This window comes from Engystomops pustulosus, chromosome 1 (assembly GCF_040894005.1).
Source record: "Engystomops pustulosus chromosome 1, aEngPut4.maternal, whole genome shotgun sequence".
Lineage (NCBI taxonomy): Eukaryota > Metazoa > Chordata > Amphibia > Anura > Leptodactylidae > Engystomops > Engystomops pustulosus.
Window position 1 is genome coordinate 39,797,379 of NC_092411.1, and position 27,294 is coordinate 39,824,672.

A 27,294-nucleotide genomic window follows, 5' to 3' on the forward strand; every position below is an offset into this window, starting at 1 on the left:
GCTCTTTCCTCGGCTCCTCTGATCACCACCAATATCTCATGGTGGCTTACCGATAAAAGCAAACACTGCCACATTGGGGGGTGCACCTATGTTATGAATAGGGGGCAGCTGACACCCTTCCCGCTGTTTTGTTGAAAATAGATTTTTTTTTTGCGTGTGTCCAGCCAAAACACTAAATTACCTGGTTTAGATTTTCTGTTGGTGACAGCTTTTGCTCTTGCATCATTTCAGAGAAGTATGTGACCTTGTCTGTCCTATGGTCCATGTAACCTTCACCTTGACTTCACCTATTTGTTCCCATTTTGACGGTGCCATTGTTTGGAGACGATCCAATGGATTATCATTTCTTTGAAGGGGTAACCATAAAGAGACGGGAGACCTCACTTACTATACCACAAGTTAGCCTCTTATTGTGGTATAATGGGTCTAACAATTGACTTTGTTTTAACCTTAAAGGGGGTATTCTCATCTGGGCATTGATATTTCATTTAATTTGTCTGCCATATACATACATTTCTTCATGTGGATGTTATTTAAAAAATGTAGCTGTGTTACAGTAATTTCCCATGAATGTAGCCATGTTGTCCCTTAGAAGCGAGATTGTTGTCCTTGGATACAACCACCGCTGCTGGTAATTGCACAAAGAAACAAATAGTTTTTGCATATGAAATGTCTGGGTGTTACTGCATATGCCACAGCCGTCCTTTGGTAATGAATGTGGAATCCAGGTGGTTGGGGAGAGCTCAAAAGTGCATGTCTGGTCACAGCTGTCAGGGTGCAGTGGTCATATCCAAGGACAGCTATCTCATTTCTAAGAAATTATCTTCTCAAAGGTAATTTTTTTTAATAACATGCAATTGAAGAAATGTAAATATACGGCAGATTATATTATATAATTATATTAAATCTGAATGCCCAGATGAGAATATCCCTTTAAAGGGAAAAAGTTGGTAGGACCCCCCCCAAAATGTTAATAACTAGTTACCCACACTCTCTGAGAAGCTGAATCTCTTGCCAACACGCTTTGATAAGCGAATGGACTTTTTCGACAAAAGTGGACTTGTGTGATGTGGATATAAGGAATGAAACTGAAATACACTCAATATTGAAAAGAAACACAGGGGGTAAAACTTATCTTCTTACTATGGACTGAATGTCTAAAAAGAAGAAACCTTCCATTAATAAAAGTGAAATAGTTAAAGCTTGCAGATAAAAGTCAGTGATAATACTACAAGCCTAACAATAGACGGCCACCTGCTTATTCTTTATCTTCGCAGCAGTCACCTCATTTGCCTTACAGACAGTATAACAATGGCTGCACAGCTCATGCATAGTAAACGCTCACATAGAGCTCAAAAAGTTGTCTCAAATCTATTCCTGTCTGTAACTATGAGGCTGCTGTAAAGCGCATGGCTCCAGCCAGTTGTTTTACAGTCAGGGATTGAGAAGATAGGGGGGACGTGGCTGATCTTCAAGAATATCGGGGGGGGGAAAACACTTTGGATTTTTCTCAGTTTTAATTGCAAATTGTTTTTGAAAATTTTACTTCTTTTACTACTTTCCCAATAAAAAATAGAAAGCAGCAATATTGGGTAATATAATCAATACGACGTGTCAATATAATGAGGAAAAATGATGGCTTGTTTGTCATCCTGAAACACAATTTTGTTTTACTTGTAGAAATAATAGGCTGTAACATCTTAACAATGTAGCGTTTTACAAGCAATTACATGGTACACGAGTAACAGATGATGAATGTAGTAAATCAGCTTTCACTGGCCCGGATACGGCATCTCTTCTGGAGTATACATGGCTTCCGTCTTTGGGGTATTGGTGGGAATCTCACCCCTGTTAATATTACTGGATCATATTTGTATATTATCATTACCTAAAGCAATGACAAACTTCCCGCTAATGTGACACCGGTCACATGGTTTTCTATTGCACCACACCACATTTTACATTTATGTGGTTTTAGTTTTTTTTCTCCATTGCTCCATCACCTAAAAAATTTATTCAACCCTTTATTCAACCCAAATTTCCACCAAAGTTGTCCTCCAGGCTCTCCAGCCACACCCACTGCCACATCTGTTCCTCCTACTCTCGGCCAGAATCCTGCGCATGCGTGGCATTATCCATCAGCAACTGTGCTCACCCAGGCGTAGCATATAGGGCCTGGAGAAGGGATGAGCACTCCTCCCCCCTCCATCGGGCGCTGCGCAATACGTAAGGGAATGGAAACATCTGCAATGTGTTCTTTACACACATATATATTGTTCTTCACATGCTATTTTGTTCGCACCGTTCCGCGGGTATCTCTTGACAAGTAAGCAGATGTGCCGAACATCTGTAATCTATTCTTCACTGTGTTCTGCACTGTGTTTTTCACTTAAATGATCCGGTGTTCACTGTTTTTATTCTATTCTTCACTGTTCTTCACAGTTTTTTTTAATTAAATGCTCGATCCCGAGCAGGGGAATTATTCATGTCACCTAGCAACCCATCCATTTAAAACGCATTGCTTGTGAGTGCAATGCATTTTTGATGCGTCTCCATAGACTTGAATGGGGCGGTGAAAAACACCGCAAATGAGGAAAGGCCCATTGGAAAAAGCATCAAAAGCACGCGCAGAACTCGCGCGTGAAAAACGCTAGTGTGGAAGGGGCCTAATTCAGTGAACAGGGCGGTGCATGGGCAGTACAGGCAGGAGAGTCCGCTGACAAGGTTGGTGTGGGAGGATTGATGTGCGCATTTGCGAGCATTGGAAATGAGGAGGAGTGAACAGGCGGCTTACTGTGGAAGCAACGAGGATACACAAATACAGAGTAGAATATCACAAATACAGTGGACTACTCGCCACAGAGCAGTGTGGATCGTACTGATAGGATCTCATAAGCATACGTGGTGGGAAATGTTTAGCTAATGATTCAGAAGTTATTGCTGTATTGTGGTGTGAGAATTACATGTTTTAAAGGAAATCAACCAGAAGAAATTTTTTTTAAAAACCCCTGAAAATACTCACCTGCGCTCCTTTTCATCCTCAACCTGGCGCTGGTGCACGGGGACGTGTTGTCCGGCGCTCCGGGTTGCTAATTATACATGCCTCCTGCATGACATCATCTCCCTCTTTAGCATGGAAGAGGGAAGCATCATGAAGGAGGCTTGAATTGATGCCTCTCGCATAACTTCACCTGTTGGGAGAGAGAGGTGTAGGGGTGTACATAATTAGCAGCCCGGAATGCCGGACATCGCGTCCTCATGCTCCGGCCTGCTAATTATAAGTCTCTTTTCTAGGTCATCCCAGCGTGTCAAGACTAGCGAAGATGAAGAGGAGCGGAGAGGAGTATTTACTGTGTTTTTAAAAAAAATTTTCTACTGGTTGATTTCCTTTAAAAGTGTATAATACCGTATATACTTGTGTATAAGCCGAGTTTTTCAGCACAAAAATGTGCTGAAAAACGTCCCCTCGGCTTATACTCGAGTCAATACACACATATATATACTAAAAAAATATTTAAAAATAATAAATTTATATACTCACCCTCCGGTGGCCCCGGCGTGCAGCGCTGCTCCCCCGATGTCCGCGCGGGTCCTCTTCTTCTCTAACTTCGTGCTGGGCGCCGCCATGGTTTTCTACCAGGCGGCGCCTAGTATGACGTCAGCAGCGGCGCGTCATACTAGGCGCCTTCCGGGGGAGAACAATGGCGGCGCCCAGCACGAAGTTAGAGAAGAAAGAAGACAGGCGAGGAAGCCAGAAGAGGACCCGCGCGGACATCAGGGGAGCAGCGCTGCACGTCGGGGCCACCGGAGGGTGAGTATATAAGTTTTTTTTTTTTTTTTTAATGCTGGGCTGTATACTACTGGGGGCAGGCTGTATGCTACTGGGGGCAAGCTGTATGCTACTGGGGGCAAGCTGTATGCTACTGGGGGCAAGCTGTATGCTACTGGGGGCAAGCTGTATGCTACTGGGGGCAAGCTGTATACTACTGGGGGCAAGCTGTATACTACTGGGGGCAGGCTGTATACTACTGGGGGCAGGCTGGCTACATACTGGTGGGGTCTGTGACCAATGCATTTCCCACCCTCGGCATATACTCGAGTCAATAGGTTTTCCCAGTTTTTGATGGTAAAACTAGGGGTCTCGGCTTATACTCAAGTATATACGGTATATCATATAAAGAAAAGAACAGATCAGAAATTTGAATACAATACAAAGAAGGTATTTTATATTTCGTGTGGACCGTATTTACAGCACCTGATGCCCTAGTCGTGAATACAACTCTATTAAAGGCCCATTTCGTCTTCACAATTATAATGATTAGATGTTTCTAAGCTAATGTAATGGTATTAGGTCAGTATAAAACTATTCCTTAATGAAATTCATTAATTATGATGCCATCTCAAAACACGATTAGTGCAAAGTACCACCATTCCTAAAAAGCAGTGATGCCTAACATTTTAGAGATCGAGTAATACACTAATACATATAGAAAGGAAGGTCCCTCAAAACCCACTTATTAATAGGAAAGCACTATGTCAATTTTATCAGTAACACATGGATGATATTTTAACGCCCAGATGACACCAATGCCATCATACTATTGTAGGTTCCTTCCAAACTACAACTCCTATCTCATAGGACCTGGAGCTAGGACTCCCAATAATAATCCAGCCTTATCCAAGCCTTTTTCACTTTTCCCGCAGTCTAGGACAGCCCAGGATTTGGCAAAAAAGGTCCTGGCACTGCAGAAGGACACCTCGAGTCCTGCCTGGCTGTAGCCCGTGTGCCCAAACGGAGGGTTGAGTACCACCTCTGGCACCAGTGCCATAGGTTTACCACCACTGATATAAACTATGACCTCCCTTTTGCCCTTTCTTAATATACTATGACACCTCCCCCTAGTGCCCCACTCCAATATACTATAAACCTTCATGATGACATTTAAGGGAACCAGGAAATCTAATTTCTAAATACAGAAAGATTCCAGAGACCCAACTTTTTTATATACAAATTTAAAAATCTAAGGTTACAACAATGCTTAAAAGTAGACACGTCCACATGATATGCTACACAAAATAGCAGTAGCATAATTTACTGCAGCTATGAGTGTATACTATAGAAGCTAAAACCGGTTTTACCCGAGTAGCATCATACTTGTGAATATAGCTGGACTAACTATGAGACTGGTGTTTTATTTCAGCGTTGTTGTCCATTATTTCATTTTACCTACTAGAAAGCTAGAAAGTTAGGATTAGAATATTTGAGATACTATCACTGTTTATAGACACAATTAACAAGAAAAAAAAACCCTAGCTTATTGTAGGCTGGAGCTATCAACTTCAAAATGACCTAATGGAATAGCTGCTATGAATAACAAAGTACAGACAATCTATACAAGTCTATATAATCAAGTCATATCGCCAACACGACGGTCCAGGTCAACTCATCGCTATATTTCTGAATCCATTCCAACTGCTGCCAGAAAACAAAGCGGACAATACATGTTGTATAAAAAGCTTTATTTTACAGGAAGAGAATGTAATAGAAAGGTCACGTTGGTAATGTTCTTGTAGTGAACACATTGATTCCGGGAGTCAATCACATTCTAAAAACTCCAAACTGAGTCTTCTGTGTTGGCGCGTTCAGAGCTGCACTTAGACTCAGTCCTAAAACCAGCCGGGTGTCCGCAGGATCGATAATCCCATCATCCCACAACCTGTGGATACACATAGTAAAGGGAAAATGGAGATCATTATCAAGATATCAGAGAAAATGGACCATTTAGCAAGCAGAGGAAAAGAATATCAGCAGCATGGCTTCTCCGACATACCAACGTATTGGGAGCAGAGGCTTTAGCTTCATTGTGATGCTACCTGCGCACCACCGTGAGCATTCACACTGCCTATGGGCCATTATTTGCGGCCCATACGTCATCAGCATGTGAGGGTTGCTCAATCTATGAAGTATGGACCTTATGCCGCCTATTTTTCCCAGACTGATCATTGTGATGGGACCTGGAGTCCCAGTATCATAATCAGTAGGGCGCCCCATAGATGACTATCATATGCGACAGTAGTCTGGTGAAGACACAGTCTCCATATAGGCAACTACAGAAATGGCAGTCTAGGCCCCTGCCATGTTCAGACTAGTAAAAACAGTCATCATACAGTCCTTATTTCATGGCCCACACACACAGCTACATAGAAGTGGCCTCAGTCTAAGTTTCTTGTTGTACAGTTATAGGGGGAGATTTATCATCAAGTTTCTGAGGTAAAACTCTTGTAGTTGCCCATGGAAACCAATCAGAACTCAGCTTTAATTTTATAAACAGCGGTGGGAAAGTAAAAGCTGAGCTCTGATTGGTTGCTGTAACAGATCTGCTCTAAGAGACGTATGAAAAATCTCCCCCACAATGTTTATCATATCATATGTTTTACACAAGATCTTTGTAATGACATCACTAATTATTTCATGATTATAGTAATACCCTTCTTATTCTAAAATATTCGCTACATGTACATTTCCAGAATCGTTCTTTCAATGTAATTTAGTGAAATTGATTGATGTAAGAAACGTAGGCCCGAGTGATGAATGTTACCGGGCGGGATTCTCCTAATGACTCTCATAAATACACGCCGCTCGCTGAATGTCGGCTTCTAATTTGATTTATAATTAAAAGACATGTAAACAGCGAGCGACACGTCATATGGGAGGTGCTGCGGCACCCGACACTGTGCTATGCCGGAGGAGATCACTGGAGAAAGTGGCGTCATACCTTTATCCTCTCTTCTCGGAATGGATTCCTCTAAGGTTTTATTGGAAGAAATAATGATTGGTAAACACGGTATACACAGCGGAGGCGACTATTCCACTGACACATCTATTATTCATCACAAAGTAATCCTTCACCTTCTGAAGAACCTGTGTGACGCAGGAGACAATCTGGAACGTGTGTAATACCGCTACTATGCCTATATGGCATCCCCTAACACCATATACAAGACGCGTCTCACAACATCCAATACTTCAAAGGTAACAAAATATTACAAAACTTGCAGAAGTTTTCATTCTGTGATTATTTAATTGGTTTGTGCATCGACATGATGCATCAGGAATAAACTGGAGTTCCACCTTGAACCTTGTGGTCTCTATTACAGTCTATGGGAGTATATGGAAAGTGACAAGCAAAGGTGCCTCTATTATCTATCCCACAGTATTCTAGGAGGGAAGCTCTATTTGGTTCTAACTAGAAGCCCTATTTAGCATTTTATCTGTAAATGCTGAAAATAAAACTTACCCCCAAAATAAGTCCTAGCATGATTTTGCAGCCTTTTTAGAGTAGGGCTGAAGTACAAGGTCTGGTTACAAACCGTTATATCTATGCCATAATGATTGTATTACAGTTGCAGGGTGATTTTCACACACTTCCGACTAAGTTCAACACTGGATATCTCTAATTCTGTGGCACCTACAAATACAATCCTTATGCAATTTAAAAGGGGAGATTCTCCATTTCAAAATGAAACCAGACGTTGCAGTACAGAAATATAAAATCTGACTCACGCCAGCATGGAGTCAGCATGGAGAATGAGAAGAAATAGCTACCTGGACAAAAAGGGGCAAATAATAAAAGTGACATTGACATAAGAAATTGCGGTCAGTTATTCTGGACCGCAGGACTTTTTGTTCAAGAAGAAATGTGGATTTTAATCATGAGAAAAATAAGACATCCCCTGAAAATAAGCTTTATTGTTGGCATTGACAACACCAAGCAACAATATACATTCTTATATGATCACCAATTTACACAAAACATCCCATAAAAAGGACATGAGTTCTAGGCTGCCTCTAATTAGATATGGACAGCTCATTCTTTGACACTGTCCATCCCCATGACACGTGACCTCACCTGGCACTGGAGTAGTACGGATTTCCTTCTTCTTCAAAACGCTTGATTATGGGATCTTTAAGAGCAGCTTCTTCTTCTTCTGAAAACTGAAAATGTAAAAACACAAAAATCTTTATTTCACATAACATCATATCATTCATTTAGATGACTGATGCACGGATGGGCCTATCAGCTCTCCGGTAATTCTGTGGCATCTCTTCTCTGAATTCTCTATTGTGTCCCTTTGCCACAGTGAAAAGTGGAATTTTCAACACCCAAATGTCAATTCATTCATAAATTACCAGATGTCACAAAATGCAAAGATGCTACAGAATTGATATTTTTTATGGAAGTGCCTATACAAGTGGGTCAATCATTGGAGTGGACAGGGGGAACCTTTTCCAATATCAAAATTTATTTACAAAGAGAATTTACAAATAATGCAAATACAGGGCAGGGCATCACCAACAGGGCAGGACCTGTGTGTACCAAGCCATTACAACAGGTCTACACTGTCCCTAAAGGTCGAACATTTAGCAGGACTGTGGAGTTGGAGTAAGAGTTTTTGAAAAAATTTTGGTGGAGTCAGCATTGTGATAAAATGGACAACTCCGACAGCCTCCTACGCTGTGATTGATATCATGCAGTTCAGGAGATCTGTTTATTGATGTCTCTGGATGCAGGACCATCAAAACAGTGAAGGGGGCTTTCTAAGGCAGACTTCAGAGTTAAACTCTCCGCCTCCATGACTTTATACAACCATTTCACACCTCATTTCAAAGTTGACTTTCTGGATCTTGCTACCACACCAGGTCATGGAAGAGACATATTCTAAAAGGTGTTCATCTGCTTGACATAAGTGAAAAAAGAAAAGGTCTCCACACCAGTGGTGGGTTAAAAATTGTTGTCTTTAATTGTTGTAATACAAGTCATAAAAAAAAAATATACAGCATATCCCCTAAACCAGTGATGGCTAACCTTTTAGCGGCCGAGTGCCCAAGCTGAACTCAAAACCCCCCTTATTTATCACGAGGTGCCAACGAAAAATTAAAGCAGTAACATATCGCTACTTGTTCAACAACTTCATATTTGCCTCCTGAGGACATCAACACAGAATAAATTTCAGCTTCTTTCCAGCGTCCCTCTGTACACAGAGAATCGTGGGGCCAACAGAAGGTCCTCCAAAGATAATTCGGCCCTGTGTACTCATTCCCCCTCTTCCTACAGTCCCAAGTAGTGAAGTAATTATCAAAATATGACTGAAAGCAGCATATTTTAAGTTGCTTGGAACTGGAGGAAGATTCTTTGAGACCTGTCTGGTGTGCTGGGGTGATGGCCTGGGTGCCCACAGAAAGAGCTCTGAGTGCCGCCTCTGGCACCCGTGCCATAGGTTCGCCACCACTGCCCTAAACCATCCAAAGAGGAAAAAACCTACGCGTTTCAGGTGTACGCAGCACCCTTAGTAATGGCCATGGAGGTTTTTTGTCCTCTTTGTATGGTCTAGGCCAGTGATGGTGAACCTTTGTATGGTCTAGGCCAGTGATGGTGAACCTTTGTATGGTCTAGGCCAGTGATGGTGAACCTTTTGGAGAGAGTGCCCAAGCTACAACCAAAACCCACTTATATGTCACAAAGTGCCAACAAGACAATTTAAGTGGTAACTTGATCCCTTGCTGTATCACAGGTTTAATCGTATTGGTGTCCTGAGTTCATCAATACAATAGAAATATGATGGAAAAATTCGGATTGTATCTTCCCTCCAGGGTCCCCTAAAGAGGAAGAATCAGGGGACCCAGGGCAGGAGCTCCAATGACAATCCATCTCTATCCACACCTTCTTGCTCCTCATGTAGTCCTGGCAGCCAAATATCGCTGAGCATGGCACGTCCTGGGCTGTATTGGATCACAGGAGAAAGCCTTAAGTCATAGCTGGCAAACTATGTGTTGGAGTGAAGGCCTGAGTGCCCACAGAAAGGGCTCAGAGTGCCACCACTGGTATAGGGGATATGCTGTACATTTTTTATGATTTATATTCCAATAAAGTCTTAAATGACAACAATTTTTAACCCACCACTGGTGCAGAGACCCTTTCTTTTTCCGCTTATATATACAGCACAACGATCATGTGGATTTCCAGCCTGGATCGGTGAGCAGTACAATTTCTTTTTTTCTATGTTCATCTGCTTGACAACCTACTGGTAGTGGTTTATTAGGTCACTTTCTGCTGACAGGTTCCCTTTAAGAGGCCACATCAGTAAACAGCACCCTAGATGCACCAACAACCAAAGTACATCCCAAAATGCCAACCCAGAAAATAGAAATTAGACTTCCTGGTAATTCGGTTTCCACTACTCCACCATAGGGAGGTGGACAGGAAATTCAGTTTAAATGGCCCTCCCCCCTCACCAGTATCTAGAAGACTACCACCAGGAGATTGTGGAGATAACCAACAACACAAGAACACATTTGTAATGGAGGACTAGTGGAAAACAAATTACTGGTACGTCTAATTCCTATTGCCACCCCCCACCCCCCACACACTTCCATTACAGCTCATCTAGAGACTTACCAAATACCATTTTTGGGAGGGACAACCACTTGGAGAATCTTCCTACTAAAGGCTAGATCCTTAGAAGACTCCACATCCAATCGATAATGTCGGACAAATGTTAAAGGTTTTCCCAAGTGCCAGCGCGGCATATCTAATTTACTGATGCCCCTTTATTCTTTGCCCAAGAGGCCAGAACTTCTCTAGAGGAGAGTACTCTCACGGCTCCTATACTCTGAGGAACAGGAAGACCCTGTTGAGGGGCGATAGGGGGGTCCAATTAAACTCTTAACTTCCTGTCCCTGCAGAGACTAGCAGCAACCTCCAGATGTGCTGTCAGGGGGGAACACAGTGGGAAATATAAATACCACAATGCAGCGATATATACCCCACAGCATAAAGATTGCATTCCAGTTCCAGAAGGGCAAGGGTACTGGGCAGGCCTACCAAGTGTGGATCAAAGACCTTACATAAGCATTTCAACACCAGCAAGTCTCAGATACTGACAGGTATGTTTTGGGCAGAAGCCGGGGATAACGATACCATATGGGACAGGATTTTTTGTTTTTCTCTTGATAAAAGCAAGCCATGGAAAGCTTGTGAGTGAGTAGAAAGGATTTCGGCCAATACTGCTCCGAAAGTTGCTTGTCCAGTTCCCGTATGAGTGAAGGGCATAAGGAAGCTGGTTTGGGTGTGAGAAATGTGACCATGGAAGGAGGAGAGTCGGAGGGGCAGGGTCTAGAAGGCAAGAATCAAAGTCGCTGGAAGAGCGGCAAAGTTGAGATCTATCCCAGGGGACAGAGGCTACTTAAAATAAAGTTATAGAATACATAAAAAATTAATTTCATTATACAAATAATGCAAAAAATTCAGTCACATTGCCCACATATAGACTGCAGTATTAATGACTGAAATATTTGGCTATAAATAAGCAGCACGACCAGTCTGATGCCATACAGGACACCAGCCCCAGGCAAACAATTACACTGGTAATATAAATCTAACATGCAGACGATTCAACCAGACTTATCATCTTAAATAATGAAATTACTGCAGAAAATCACATTACTGTCACAGGTTGACAAACCAGAGGGAGATTTTATTGCAGGTTTTAATAACAAGACGACAAGTGAGAAACACAGATATAGATAAAACCGAAAAAGTCTAATCCTAATGTTCTCGAGCTGGAAAATATTTATACCGCAGAGAGACAGAGTGGCATATTGTGTTATTCTTCAAAAAGTAATCTCCCTCCCAATGTATCCACATGACAAATCTATGAAGGCGTCTCAACCAGCTCTATAGACAATTAATTAAAATGTTTTCCCCACATTAGGTTTTAATACACAAAATTAGTAAAAAAACGGAAGCAAAAATATAGAAATTTGGTATTGCCATAATCATACTGACCCATAGAATAGATCTAACATTTTACTTAGGGTATACGGAGAACAACAACAAAAAAATGGCCCCCAAAATGGTACCACTGAAAAATGCATCTCCGGGTACATTCACACACGGTATGCCTGCCGTGCGGGCATACCGCCGTGTGCTGGAGAGGAGGTGGTGAACCCTCCTCCCTCATAGAGAATAGTGGGACACGGCCGCACACACGCCGAAAGATAGAGCATGCTCTATATTTTTGCGGCTTGTGGCACCGTATCTGCGCCGTGACGCTATTGCCGTCTATGGGGACGTACATGCGGCCACATGCACGTCCCCGCAGACGGCCATGTGAATAAGCCCTCATAGTGCAAAAAATGCATCTCAATGTGCACCCAAGAGCCAACTAAAAACCACTAAATTCTGTAGGGAAAAACTGTCCCTCTTTCCCTTGTGCACCTCGCTGTGTGCCCATATAACTAACATCCACATATGGGGCGCTTCTTACTAGAGAGGAATTGCATAACAATTCTTTTCCCTTTTTATCTTTTGTGAATGTGTACATTTTAGGGCTAAATGAATGTATCACTGAGAAAATCAGATCTTTCTACTATATATAGTCCCCAAAATGGCAGGAATGAACACTATTTCCTCCTGCAAAAAATGACACATTACACAGCTCTGTACACCAAAGTATGAAAAAGCAAGTGTCAGAATTGGACAAAATCAATATTTTTTTTGTACAAAGAGTTTTAATTGTTTAAAACCTATTAAAACATAATAAAACCGATATAAAGTTGTTAAAACAGAGACCACAAGGAAATGATGCAAATGTGTTTTTTCACCTATTTCACCAGATTTGGAAACATTTTTCCAACTTTCCAGTACACGGCATGAAATATTAACTGTCACTCGGAAAGGACAACTTGTTGTGCCCTGATGCAGTTGTGTGCATGGAAAAAGAAAAAAAGTTATAGATTTTTGAGAGTGGAAAGTAAAGAATGGAAACCGAATATAGAAAAAGGCCAACGGCATTAAGGGGTTAAAGGAGTAAAATTAGAGGACTTCTGATCCATTGTTTGCATGGAGAGTGTTGCTTTAGGGGCAGCATCCCCTTATTAGTTTTGCTAATCCCCTGTGCAGTAAAGCAAAATGTACCCCCCGACATTCACAATACCAGAGGTAAAGGCTAGAGACTAATTATTTTTGTGGAAGTGCAGTGAGTAAACGCCAAGCAATATACACAGATATTGTGAACTGATGTATTACCAAAAGAGAACAATTAAAAAAAACTCAAAACATTTTCATCCAGACCTTAATTTCCATTATTACATGATATGACCATAGCCTGACATCATTGAGATATCAGTGAAGGACCCTCTCCCCATCTCCCAGAATATACACACGGATTCTCAACATCCAAAGCAGCGGTGAGCAGATGGGGGAATGAAGAAAGTGAATATTAGTTTTTAGCCACTAACACACAATAAACAAATCTCATTTTTATATCATTTCCAAGTGCCAATAGTGTCACCAATGACTCACCCCACCTCCACAAGTGACCCAAACATCTCCCACTTCAAGAGACCGGGCACATGTGTCCAGAGTAACACTTATACAATCCAATATGTTCAAAATGGTAAAATAAGGAGATTTAATTATTCTGTATACAGAACCATCAATGCGCAGCACAACGAGATCCTACTTACTAATGAACAGACATTATATTTCTATCTATACAGGCAGTCCCCGGGTTACGTACAAGATAGTGTCTGTAGGTTTGTTCTTAAGTTGAATTTGTATGTAAGTCGGAACTGTATTTTTTTTTTATCATTGTAACCCCAACCAAATTTTTTTTTGTCTCTGTGACAATTGGATTTTAAAAACGTTGGGTTGTCATCAGAACCAGGATTAACAATAAATATTAACTACAGACACTTTTAATAACTGTTATAGCTGTTTATTGTAGCCTAAAGCTAAAGTACAGTAAATTACCAACATCCAGAGGTCCGTTTGTAACTAGGGTTCATATGTAAGTCAGGCGTTTTTAAGTAGGAGACTGCCTGTATATCTAATATGTCTGCAGAAAACACACCTGCTACACCCAGGTCGTTTCACCTTAACATTTCCATAGTTTGCCCTATTGTTTCATCGGAACATGTAATGTCTTATTTTGTCTGTATATGTCCCGCATGATCTGTAAAGTGCTATGGGATATAATGGCGCTATATAAAGATTTATTATTATGTATTAAGATTCATAGTTCGCCAACATACACCAATATAGACATGTCTGATTATTTTCCATTGCGCTGATGTATGCAAGCCAGGCTACGGCACGGCGGGCAAACGTTCGTGTGCATGAGCCCCATTCTCATCCAAAAAATATATTTTACACAATTAAAATTTAAAATTCCCTGTTGGTCACACACAAGCACAGCACACACAGATCTGTGGCAACACTCCATACTGCTTCACACACACACACACAAAGCTCTTCTTTATACCCAGTCCCAGCCGCAACATCTTGTCCGACTTCTTTGCCCCCATTCCCCACGAGCATGAAAGGGTTTATAGGAAATCTACCATCAAAATCAAGCACAGATAAACCAAGAAAACTTACTCATAGATCCAGGCACCAAGACTGTGGCAATCATTTTATATTTGTTATCCATGGCCTCCTTCCTTCCATTTCAACTTTTAAAACAATGCCAAGGAGCCTGAAAGACTACTGAGGCAGTTCCCACAGTGCTGCAGATTCACAGCCTGTCACACTGTGCAAGGAGAAATTCCCCCTCACACTTTGTGCTGAAATTTCCTCCACTGCAGTGTGATTACATCAGATGGGGGCAGGAGGAGAGGGGCAGGGAGAGAGTGCGGAGTAAGCAGAGGGCAAGGGGAGACCGATTAACAGCATGTGAATCTGCAGCAGGGAACCACCCAAGTAGCCTTTTAGAGCAATTTTTAAGCTTTGATTTTACAAGAAGGGAGGCCATGGATAACAAATAGAAGAAGATTACCACTGTCACAGTGCCTGGATCTATGACTGAGTGTACCTGGTCTATCAGGATCGATTTTAAATGTAGATTTCCTTCCTTGCAATGATGCAGGAAACATGTGATCAGCACATGCTTATCACCCTAGGTCCTGCATTAATAGTCATGTCAGCATGGACAAGGCGATGGAGAGAGCAATGTAGAGGCGCTTTGTCAGCACTTCACCTGATCTCTAGGACAGCGGTCAGGGGGGACTGATAATGCTGGATCCTGTGCAAAAAAGCGAAGGACGTGGGCACTAGCTAGAGGTACTTTTTAAAAAGTTCAGCTTTATTAGTTCCATGGCATTGTTAAAAACTTGTGATCACATCAAACAAAAAAAAGTAGGTGACGCGCTTCGGACATTGCTGTGTGATTGCACAGAATCACAAAATATCTTCGTACCAGAAGATATTTTCTTACTAAAAAGTTCATCTTATAGTCCCAAAAGTATGCTACTTGATACTAATAACCATGAAATGGCTCAATACCAGGAATATTTAATTTTTATTCCTGTCCATTTCTCTATTTTATTTTTTTGTACAACTATTTTTTCTTTTTTTTTTAAACTTTATTAATTACACTGGGCACTTACAAATAGAATAACTGGTACTGAACATCATTATTCTTTAAACATCTCAAAATAATTAACTTCACGATCGGTTATTTTAGACAAACCAAAAAGACAGCAGCCTTCTTACCGATTTCCCTTCCCTTGCTTTCTGGTCTTTAGCAATAGTAGCCAAGACGGTAGCAGCTTGTTCTCCACCCATCACCGATATACGAGCATTGGGCCACATATAGAGAAACCTGGGACTAAATAATAGGACAGAAAAACAACTTTATGCGATACGGAAAAGATAGGAAAACTGCCAGTGATCTAGTCAGTATATCAACCAATATAATGTCCTGCTAATAATACAGCAGACATAGGCTACATCTGTTTTCATTGCCCAATTTGATGTAAAATAATAATACCAATAATAATAATCATAAAATCACCAAAACTAAATAACCTAACATGTGAGAAGCTCCTCTGTGCACCCCTCGTCTCCCTCTATCTGCCTGCTGGCTAAGAAGCTGGGGGGGGGGGGCATACTTCAGATGCCATAACTTCGGATCTCAGGACCTAGACCCTACTCTTTCATTTGAGGATTGTGTTTCTAGGTGCAAGTAAAATCTTTTTTACAAAAAATCTTTGTTCTCCATAATCTGACATCAATAACTTTTTTTTGCATTGGAATGCTTAGAGCAGCCTCATAGTCTTAGACAAAAAATAGACTAGAACTAACTAATTGAGGTCTACGAGAGAGTTTTCTAGACATATATTGGGTCAGTGTTATCTATATAGAGGTCATTGTACAGGGAGGGGGAGGAGATAAGCTGTGACATCATAGATTGTCAGTAGTGATGTAATGATGGGTCAGTGTTATCTATATAGAGGTCATTGTACAGGGAGGGGGAGGAGATAAGCTGTGACATCATCTATTGTCAGTAGTGATGTAATGATGGGTCAGTGTTATCTATATAGAGGTCATTGTACAGGGAGGGGGAGGAGATAAGCTGTGACATCATCTATTGTCAGTAGTGATGTAATGATGGGTCAGTGTTATCTATATAGAGGTCATTGTACAGGGAGGGGGAGGAGATAAGCTGTGACATCATCTATTGTCAGTAGTGATGTAATGATGGGTCAGTGTTATCTATATAGAGGTCATTGTACAGGGAGGGGGAGGAGATAAGCAGTGACATCATCTATTGTCAGTAGTGATGTAATGATGGGTCAGTGTTATCTATATAGAGGTCATTGTACAGGGAGGGGGAGGAGATAAACTGTGACATCATCTATTGTCAGTAGTGATGTAATGATGGGTCAGTGTTATCTATATAGAGGTCATTGTACAGGGAGGGGGAGGAGATAAGCTGTGACATCATCTATTGTCAGTAGTGATGTAATGATGGGTCAGTGTTATCTATATAGAGGTCATTGTACAGGGAGGGGGAGGAGATAAGCTGTGACATCATCTATTGTCAGTAGTGATGTAATGATGGGTCAGTGTTATCTATATAGAGGTCATTGTACAGGGAGGGGGAGGAGATAAGCTGTGACATCATCTATTGTCAGTAGTGATGTAATGATGGGTCAGTGTCATGGTTGTAGACCAACTTTAAACATTCAGTTATGGACACTTACCTGTAGGCTCTACCGCACATCCCATAATTTCCAGCACCATAGGAGCCTCCAATAATAACAGTAATTTTTGGTACACTGGCACATGCAACTGCAGTAACCATCTTAGCTCCATCCTTGGCTATTCCTCCTGCTTCATATTCTCGACCGACCATGAAACCTGCAAAAATAAGATCATCAATAATAGCTTAAAGTGTTAGTGTATAGCTATAGTGATTTTACCAAATTATTTGTGATTCTCCATTTGAAAAACAGAACGATGCCTAGTTTGTGCTGTTCACCATTTTTGTTCCCAAAGTTATGGCATTTTCCGCTCTAAACATGCTTGACAAAAATCTTTTTTAGTGGGCGGAGACTAATATCTGTCAGTCTATGCCCTTAAGCTGATCCCATGATGCATTGTGTTCTCTCTCAGTAGTTTAGCATTAAATCCATTTGGTTTCCCACAAGTAAATCTACTGAAGACTGCACAGTGAACATACAGGATGTATATGGTGACAGCCTGGCTTCACATGGAGGAGCAAGGAATATGTATAAGTGGAAGAAATCAAAAGAGTTACATGCAGTATATAGCCTGTGCTGTGTTAGCACTAAGGGTTAATAGCTTATCAGAACGGAGCTGATACTGCAGATGACAAGGTGGGGGAAAAGAGCATCATGAGGTGCAGAGAGTGACAGAGAAAGTCCTTTAGAATAGCAGACTGGGATGGAAGGACTGATAGGGAACAGGGGAGATCTTGTACCTCACTATTCTGAGGAGGAGACATCTGCATTAACACATCCAGCTCTGCTACATTCACTGACGCATGACACAGACATGCTCAGCCACAGAGAACCACAGCCATGTGTGGGTTTATCCGGACAAAAACTATGGTCATGTGCAGTCTGTGGAACTATGAAAAATAATCAGAATGGCATTTCTATAACCAGGCAGTTTGGGAAAAAATGCAGCATGGTCCATAAAACGACCACCTCCTAGCTCGGAGAGAAGGCAAAGAGAAATACGGCTGGTGCTAGAAATATCTACGATTTTGGTTCCATGTTCTTGGTTTTGGTGTTATATTCACTATATGTACAGGGCATGGTTCTGCTGTATTTTATGATCTTGGCTCTTTTGCTGTATTTACATGGTCCTGGGGTTGTATGTGTCCATACTTCTGGATCTATGCAGTTGACACAACATTTTTGTATGCACGTGGTGTTACAAGCGCTATATTTGTCTATACAGTGTACAGGCAGTCACTGACTTACAGACTACCCCTAGTTACAGACCGACCTCTCTGCCCCCTTTGGTTTAAATATTAAATTAAAGTGTGTTTTAAATATTGCAATTATTTTTTTGTGAGCTTCCTGCTCTTTCACTGTCTGTTGTGTTTACTCAAAAGAATAAATAAACCATAAATATAATTTTCTCTGGAGCTTTCTTAGGGACTTCTCGCTCCCGAATTAAGGAGGCTGTTTAAAATTTTAATCCTCTGACTATACCTATGGCTACACCTTCAGCTGCAGCTAATACAGTGCAAAGTAAGACTGGACCCCCTTTAGTTACAGGAGAAGCGGTGCTAAGTGGTGAATAGCAAATGCTTTTGAACAACTGATCAGTGGGTGTTGCTGGTTATGAAAAAAATTCTGGAGATCCCCTTTTATTCCTTATGCTTACCCTTTAAAATTGTCATATGATAATTCATGTAATTGCTACTTTATATCAAATACCAACAGTAAAAGGTTATTCCTGTACAAGGTAGGTCTGTACCCAAAACCCCATCAAAGCGCAGCTTCATTTTAATGGACTCATCAGAATACAAGGCTCTTGAAGTGAATTGCTTATTACGTTAGGCTGGAGAGTAAAGTGTTATTTGAGCCAAAAAGAGAATTTTTGTTATTCGCTTGTAAAATTCCACATTCAGTGTCAGCTGAGGACATGCTGTTACCATGCTGTAAAGCTCTGCTGCAGACAGATTATTACAACGTAGAACTAAAGATAAACAGCAAGATCAGAAGCAAGAACAATAACAAAACATTCTATAGTACCTACAGATTCCCAATGCATAAGGCAGAAAGGAATCTTACAAAAAAAACTACCGCCATTGATTGGACGCTGAAGTCATGTGACTGAAAATAAGACACAGTAGGAACAAGCCACAGAAACAGTTAGCCGGAAAATAGAAGAAAGTTCCCTTGTATTTCTATTCCCATGTTTCAGCCAGCCAGGAATTTTTCAGGGTAAGTGTAAAACACATTTAAAGCAATATTATGTTTTATGGGATCATAGTGAAGTAATATACCTCATTAAGTAAAGAAGCTTTCTGAGGATTTTTATGCTGCTTCCTTCACCTGTAGTGAGCAGTGTATCATACACAACATAGGAGACACGGATAATAGGCTAAAGGTTAACCCTTTCTATACATAGAGAATAATTCCCTTAAAGTTTAACGGTAAAGTATAAAAACGTTTCACTTACTCTGCACTAAGAAAAAATAAGCAATTCTTTAATTTACTCTAATTAGCCATCTGTAATGTAAGTGTTTAGCAGTGGTTTTACCTTGTCCCCCCAGTGCTACTCTCCTTGGTCATGTTTCTGGACAACCATGGGAAACCATACAGGACAGCTGGAGAAGAGAGGAGTCTTGTTGGGAGGGGCAGTAATAGAGGAGCGCAAGAAAATAGGACCATGCCCTCAGTGCTCTGGCCTCACTGTCCTGATAATATTTGCATTTTAAGTTAAAATGGCACGAGATGTATTTACTGAAAATAGACTACTGAAAACAAGTTAGTTTTACATCTCACCCTGTATGTACTCACCTGTAATGTTCTGCAAGAAAAGGAGGGGAATGTTTCTTTGACAGCAGAGCTGAATAAAATGGGTTCCCTGTGAAATGAATAGTGACAAAATTAGTCACATTTTACTATTAGATTTACAGGTAATACAATTTTGTATTAAAAAAAATAAGAATAAAAGCTGCGCTTATTAAAACCATTAATCTTAAGTACTGAAAGTAATCAAATGTGTAAAATATAGTAGAACACACAATCATCAGTGCAGTACAATAGGCTCTGAGAAAGGCTGTTTCCCACCAGACATGTTCATTTTTTTTGCAAATAAAATTATTGGCTAGAAATTGCAGTTTGAAACAAAAAAATTTATTATTTTAAATGAATTTTCATTTTGTTTTGCCTCCATTTATTCGCACGACAGCTGGAACTGAGGAAAGAAGATCTTATGGCTGCTGCCTAAGGGCTTGTACACACAGGTGCGTGCGTTGTGTAAAAAAAAAAAAAAGATGCTACACCCATGCATCAGTTTTTAGACTGACTAATAGCAGTACTGATTGTATTTGTATCCAATTTTTCACATCAGTATGACCTCCGTTGATATATTTTTAATTTTTTTTTTACCTCCGCCGTTTGCAGTTTTCCCAGCATCATCTGAGATTTAAAAAAAAAAAAAAAAAAAAAAAAAAAAAACGGACTGCACGTAAATGTCAGGTTTTTTTTGCAGACCCACTTCTTATAAAGAGGTTCATAAGGAGAGGGGACACTATAAATGGAGGCATAAGGAGAGAGGGCATTATTAATGGGGGCAAAAGGAGAGGGGACACTATAAATGGAGGCATAAGCAGAGGTGGCACTATTAATGGTGGCATATGGAGAGGGGTCACAAGAAGAGGGGACATTATTACTGGGGGTATATGGAAGGGAGCATTATTAATGGGGCATATGGAGAGGGGCATTATTAATGGGGGCCTATGGAGAGGGGACATTATAAAAGGGGGCATAAGCAAAGGGGACAATATAAACAGGGGAATAATGAAAGGGGCACTATAAACAGGGGAATAATGAAAGGGGCACTATAAACAGGGGAATAATGAAAGGGGCACTATGAACAGATGCATAATGAGAAGGGCACTATAAAACAAGCTTAATGAAAGGGTGTATTATAAATGGGGGAAAAAAAAAAGAGTTGGGCATTATGTACAAGTTAAGTACATACAAGATAGGTTCTTTAGGTTTGTTCTTAGGTTGAATTTTTATGTAAATCGAAATTGTATATTTTATAATTGTAACCCCAGCCAAAATTTTTTTGGTCTCGGTGACAATTGGATTTTAAAACTTTTGGGTTTAACTTTTGGGATTAACAATAAATCTTAATTGCAGACACCTGTGATAAGTGTTATAGCTGTTTTATAGTAGCCTAAGGCTAAAGTACAGTAAATTACCAACATCCAGAGGTCCGTTTGTAACTAGGGATCGTATGTAAGTCGGGTGTTCTTACGTCAGGGGCGGCCTGTATAGATTCACAGGTGGCGATTTATCAAGGCAGCTTTCTGGAACACAAGCCCTGAAATAATCACAATGTCTTGTGAACTGCTAGGAATTGTGATTATTTTCCCCTCTTTATGCCAAGTGGTTGTGGAGGGGCACAAAGGGGTCACTGACAGTGGCGTTCCTGCTACGCACTCGAACACTCGCTATGGCAGAAGTGGGCAATTCATTTTTCCATGGGGTCACATTATAAATTGGAATGGTTTTAAAGGGCCATACTAATACAGACGGACCCCCTCCCCCCTCTGGATGTTGGTAAGTTACTGTACTTTAGCCTTAGGCTACAATAAACAGCTATCACAGGTGTCTGCAATTACGCTTCATTGATAATCCTAATTCTTATGACAATCCAACATTTTAAAAATACAATTGTCACAGGGACCGAAAAATTTTTTGCTGTTGTTACAATTATAAAATATACAGTTCCGACTTGCATATAAATTCAACTTAAGAACAAACCTACAGAACCCATCTTGTATGTAACTCGGGGACTGCCTTTATACAAATATATATATTTCCCAGTGCTAACCCTGTTAGGTAAATAGATATATTTATAATGTCATCTCTATATAAAAGGTAAACACATGAACATAATCGGTTGCGCTGCGAGATGTAACGTTGCCTTACACCTAATGGGTTAAAGTAAGATTTTCAGCTAGTGCCGGGTCTTACAGACTGAGAACAATTTGCGGCTATAATAAGGCAGGTGCTCTCTGCGCGGATAGACCTGACAGATGAACTTGCTAGTGGCAAATTGAATTTTCAGTAAAAGGGCGCGCACATCCAGAATATAAAAGTATCAGTGGGTGTACGGCACAGCTGGTCAATGCACACAGCACAATAAGTGGGGAGACATTGTGCTCCAGTCAATAGCACGCGCTATTCTTCCATGTAAGGGCTGCCACCACTGCCCTTGAGGCTTATGTCATGGCAACGGATACGAAGGCACTTTTTGGTACAGAAGATTGTGCTTTTGAGGAGAAATACATAGAAATAAAATGGACTGAATAAACACCCCAGGAGTCATTCAGGGTCATTACCATAATTTAAAAAGTAGAGTTTAGAAGGAAGGAGGCCATGTATAACAAATCTAAGGAGGTTACCACAGTCACGGTGCCTGGATCTAAGAGTAAGTGTCCCTGGTTTATCATGATGGACTTTAATGTTAGATTTCCTTTAATAGAAACATCCAGCAGTTTGGAGATTCCCTGCATATTTTCTATTCCAATTTCTATTCTTTCGGAAAAAAAAACGGACATGTGAATAGGCACGTAGACAATAAAGGGTCAGTAGGCTATCTGTGGAAATCACTGATTGTATACTAAAGAAAAACAGATGTGTGAATTGTACGGAAGACGCTTTGATGGTGATAGCTGTAAATAATTATTAATAATAATTCCTTTATTTATATATCACACACAGATTACGCAGCACTGCACAGAGCTTTGCCAAATCGGTCCCTGTCCCCAATAGGGCTCACAATCTAATCAACCTACCAGTATGTTTTGGAGTGTGGGAGGAAACCGGATGACCCAGAGGAAACCCATGCAAACATGGAGAGAACATACAAACTCTTTGCAGATGTTGACCCTGGGACTTCAACCCAGGTCCCCAGCGCTGCAAGGCTGCTAACCACTAAGCCACCGTGCTGCCCTAAACTTAGCAAACCCTTGTACACAATGCTAAATACTTGCCTTTTTTGCAGATTCTGAGAAAAGGACACCATTATTTCCAATAATACCAACTGGGTATCCAAATATTCTTGCAAAACCTTTGAGAAAAAACTGAGTAAGTTTATCATATCGTATATACAAAACATGCATTTTCCAAAATAGATGGTATAAGCCACCAAAAAGTTGTAAATGCTCCGAAAATGCACCAATAATAATTACAGCTGCAAAAGATAAGCTCTCATCCAGCTCTGTCAAGATACATGGAAATGTTATCAGACTATGGAGCCCACAAACACATTATGATCATTTCTTTTTTAATTTAACTTTGGAATTGTAATTCCCATGACAGAATAGAACACGGCTACCATGTAACTTCTGCACAATGAACCACATAAAAATGAAAGCAGTTTTTTCACACATTCTGAAAAAAGAAAATCTACCATGAAAATCCATAATGATAAACCAGGGACACTTACTCAGAGATCCAGATGTTCTCTGGACCTAACAGACTGTTACACTGCTCGCTCAGCACTTCCCCCCCCCCCCCCCTCCATCTGGCTTCTGTAATCTCACACAGTGGGCAAGGGGAAGTGCTCTGGTAGAGGCCCCCAGTGCCTGGATCTATGAGTATGTGCCCCTGGTTTATCATGCTTGATTTTGATGGTCTATTTGGATGGTGGGATCCAAAATATGGTGTACACACAAAACTGGAAAATTCCTATTTGCAGATAAAAAAAAAGATGACATAGACATGAGACATATATATATCTATATATCTATATCTATATATCTATATCTATCACTATATATATATCACCATACAGTAAGAAGTAAGAGAAATACAAATGTAAGTGATCATTGTACCTGTAACTAAGGTGTCTCCATAAAGTGCTTTAAACTCATCAAATTTACTTCCATCTACAACCCGAGCAATGACCTATAAAAACAGAGAAAATGTTGAACAGGTTTTTTTTTTTTCCAGTTTTCCTCATGAACACAGGAGACAATGTAAAGTATTGTCCCTGCAGATCTGTAACAATACCTCTGTGTGGTGTTACCAGCAGGGCTGTGAAAGATGCATTTATATTTCAGAATTGTAGCTGGACTTGAAGCATGTGGGGAATGTCCTCAAAAAGCAGTGATGCGATATTGTATTTCTCCAACAAACTACTAGAAAGGCCCCACCCTTCCTGCTCTGAGTAAAAGGTGTAGACCTAAAGTTAAATACAATAGAAGTCACTCTGAGCTCTGAGGGAAGGGCACTGCAAGAGCAGCTGCAATTCTGAAATATGAATCTGAACAGTGCAGACACTAACAGTTATTGCAGTACAGACGGAAGACAGGGATTCCTTGCATCACTTCTTACTATGGTGCATGGTCTCCTGCCTGAGAATATTTATGTGAGCTGCTAAAGTACTGCCCGATGCGCAACCCAGTTTGGCGCTTTATTTTGGATGGTTTCATTGGTAGTTGTAACGCCCACTTGTTGTAGGAGAGTCTCTAGATGCAGCGTAGTACAATCGCTACTTTTGTTATCAGCCGATCTGCTACCAAGAACCCTAAAGTTTTCCTGCGGTTTATTACGGACTATGGTTAAAGTCATGTTATCAATTCAAAGTGAATGAGAAGAGAAATAAAACGTGTAGCAGCGGTGAACAATTTCCCTCAGTAATTAATAATGTCAGGGACTGTCGGGAATGAATTAAGACTTGATGCGAGACGCTAAAGGAAACGTTCACCTGCAGGTTATGCTTCTCTAATAGAAAAGCTTTGAATAGCCGCCGCCCCCCTAAATATGTGTGATGGAGATTATACATTTCTGTCTGCACGCCGCACTTCTAGATGACGCCAAGGGACGTCAAGATGGATTTCTTTTCTTTCTTTGCAACTTAATTTCAGTTTTTTCCATATTAGCCTTTTCCTGCTGTGAGTGCAAATGGAAGACAGCGGGGTATTTTCACTTAGTTACAAAGAATTAGGGTGGTTCCCTTACTTGAGCACCAACTTCAGCCATGTACTACCAGGAGTGACGTGTATTCAACCTTCACTTAGCTAAAAGCTATGACCTAAGCGTCAGATAACGTTAAATCCTCCCATCCTCTGAATAGGGATTGCAACCTCTAGTAACCTAGTAAAAGAAATGATGAACAAATTACTTCTGTTCCCTGTCTACTGTGTTAAAGATCAGCCCGGCCTGCACGTCCCAGGTAGGCTCCACAGGTAACACCGCACATGAGACTGTCCAAGCTGCTGGTCTGATGCTCATCCGTAACGGAGGCCACACACATACATATATATATATACACATATATATATATACACATATACACAGGTGGTATCCTACTTAAGAACTTAAGATGACACTTACAAACGGACCCTTGGATGCTGGTAATTTACTGTACTTTAGTCCTAGGCTACAATAAACAGCTATAAAAGTTTTTTAAAGGTGTCTGCAATTAAGCTTTATTGTTAATCCTGGTTCTTATAACAACCCAACATTTTCTAAAATCCAATAGTCATAGAGACCCTGGAGCTACCATTATAAAGTATACAGTTCCGACTAACATACAAATTCAAGAACAAACCTGCAGAACCTATCTTGTACATAATATACATACACACACAAAAACACAGAGAAGAGTACAGTGAGATAATATTGGGGGGTGGGGGTCGGCGGCTAAGCAAAGGTGAGGAGAACTTGACTGCATCCAATAGCTCACCAGCCTCCTAGACGGGATCTCTAACAGACAAAAGGAGGAATAAAATGCATTTTTTTCAACAACCTTACAACATAAAGGAACTACAGTAGAAGGATTGTTATTACTGTGTTATACAAGTTATTATTTAGGGTTTATGCCGCTGGTACATGGTACATTAATTCACCCAGCCCATACAGGGATAATATCAGGCCTCTGATTTACTGATCGCAACATTTCTTCAGTTTCAAGAAAACCGTGTAAGGCTACATTCAAGCGATATATGCACCGTACCGCTCCCGCACAGGGTCCCGAGCCCATACAAGTGTATGGGGGACACATATTGGCCGTATATACATCCCCCACACATGTGTGTGAATGCACTAAAAAAAATGCTTTGAACACTTTGTTTCGAAGGTCCAGGGTCTTATCTACAGGGGTAGCAACCATAGCAGATGCTACATGGCCCGCAGTGTCAGGAGGCCCGGCCACCACATCCACAATACTAAAGACTGGAGGATGTGCACCATTATATAAATCTTATGCTGAATATTATGCAACATAATGGAGCAGATTATGTTTGTCCCAATATGTATATAACAGATCACATCAAGTACACAGCTGAGCCAGCAGCCCAGAATAGAAATGTCCGGGGAGGGGACAGCAGAACAGCAGGGCTAGGAAGCACTCATTTTTACATCATCCATTATTTTCAATGGCTCATTGTATGGCCAAGAGCCGCTACTGATGGATAAGCTTATTTACACTATACTTATCATCTAGTGTTACACTTGTTCACCAACAAACGTTAGTTGCTTGTGTGCGAGTCAGGAAGGGTATTATGGAGAGACACTGCCTTTGTAAGAATCCTTATAAGTCACTATTGTAAAGTATGAAAACTATGTATTCTTCAGCGTTATTACCTCTCTGACATCAAAATTCTTCTTCAAATTGTCGCCAACAATCCCGTACAGTTCATCTGCTGGAAACAACGGATCTTCTGGCTTTTCTACAGTCACCTTGAATTAAAAACAAAGTCGGTCACCTATGACACTTGGGTTCTTGTTTTATGTTTTTAATTTGTTATAAATCAGGAACATTACTCCAAATGACAGATGCCTGAGCACCAGTATATTCAGTCCATCTGTGTCCGCATTATCTGCTACTTACATCGAGATTCTTTTTATAGTTCAAGCTTCTCACTGTTTTCCGTGCCAGGTGAAGGGCATGGTTGTCATCTACTGCATAGTGATCAGTGACACCAGACTTTCTAATTAAAAAAAAAAAAAATAAGAAAATTTATGTTTTATATTAAATGCTTTTACTAAATAGAAAAAAAAATTCAAGAGTTTTTTTGACAGTTTTAGGTTACCAATTAACCCACAGACTCAATTTATCCAGTATATAGAAAAAAACCCCCAAGGCTGTGGAGCCAAACTTCTGTCTGTAACTCCTCAGTTTCCCCTCATTCGTCTGACTCCAGCTCCACCAAAATGGTCACTGACTGACTCCACAGTCCTGTTTTCCTGGTCGCTCTAGTAGTGCCTAGATAAATGTG

General features: G+C 40.7%; 1 protein-coding gene across 1 annotated transcript in view; it reads right to left on the reverse strand.

Annotated features, from left to right (window-relative positions):
- Window positions 1–5,503: 5,503 nt before the first annotated feature.
- MCCC2 (methylcrotonyl-CoA carboxylase subunit 2) overlaps window positions 5,504–27,294 on the reverse strand; it is a 45,080-nt gene continuing 23,289 nt past the window's right edge. Inside the window, exons 9-17 of the mRNA XM_072138855.1 lie at window positions 26,907–27,006; window positions 26,660–26,755; window positions 23,905–23,977; window positions 23,062–23,138; window positions 19,847–19,913; window positions 17,048–17,204; window positions 15,555–15,669; window positions 7,911–7,996; window positions 5,504–5,717 (exon numbers count right to left, since the gene is read on the reverse strand). Coding sequence (XP_071994956.1) covers window positions 5,600–5,717; window positions 7,911–7,996; window positions 15,555–15,669; window positions 17,048–17,204; window positions 19,847–19,913; window positions 23,062–23,138; window positions 23,905–23,977; window positions 26,660–26,755; window positions 26,907–27,006 — 889 coding nt within the window. The 3' untranslated portion in view covers window positions 5,504–5,599. The remainder of the gene's footprint in view (window positions 5,718–7,910; window positions 7,997–15,554; window positions 15,670–17,047; window positions 17,205–19,846; window positions 19,914–23,061; window positions 23,139–23,904; window positions 23,978–26,659; window positions 26,756–26,906; window positions 27,007–27,294) is intronic.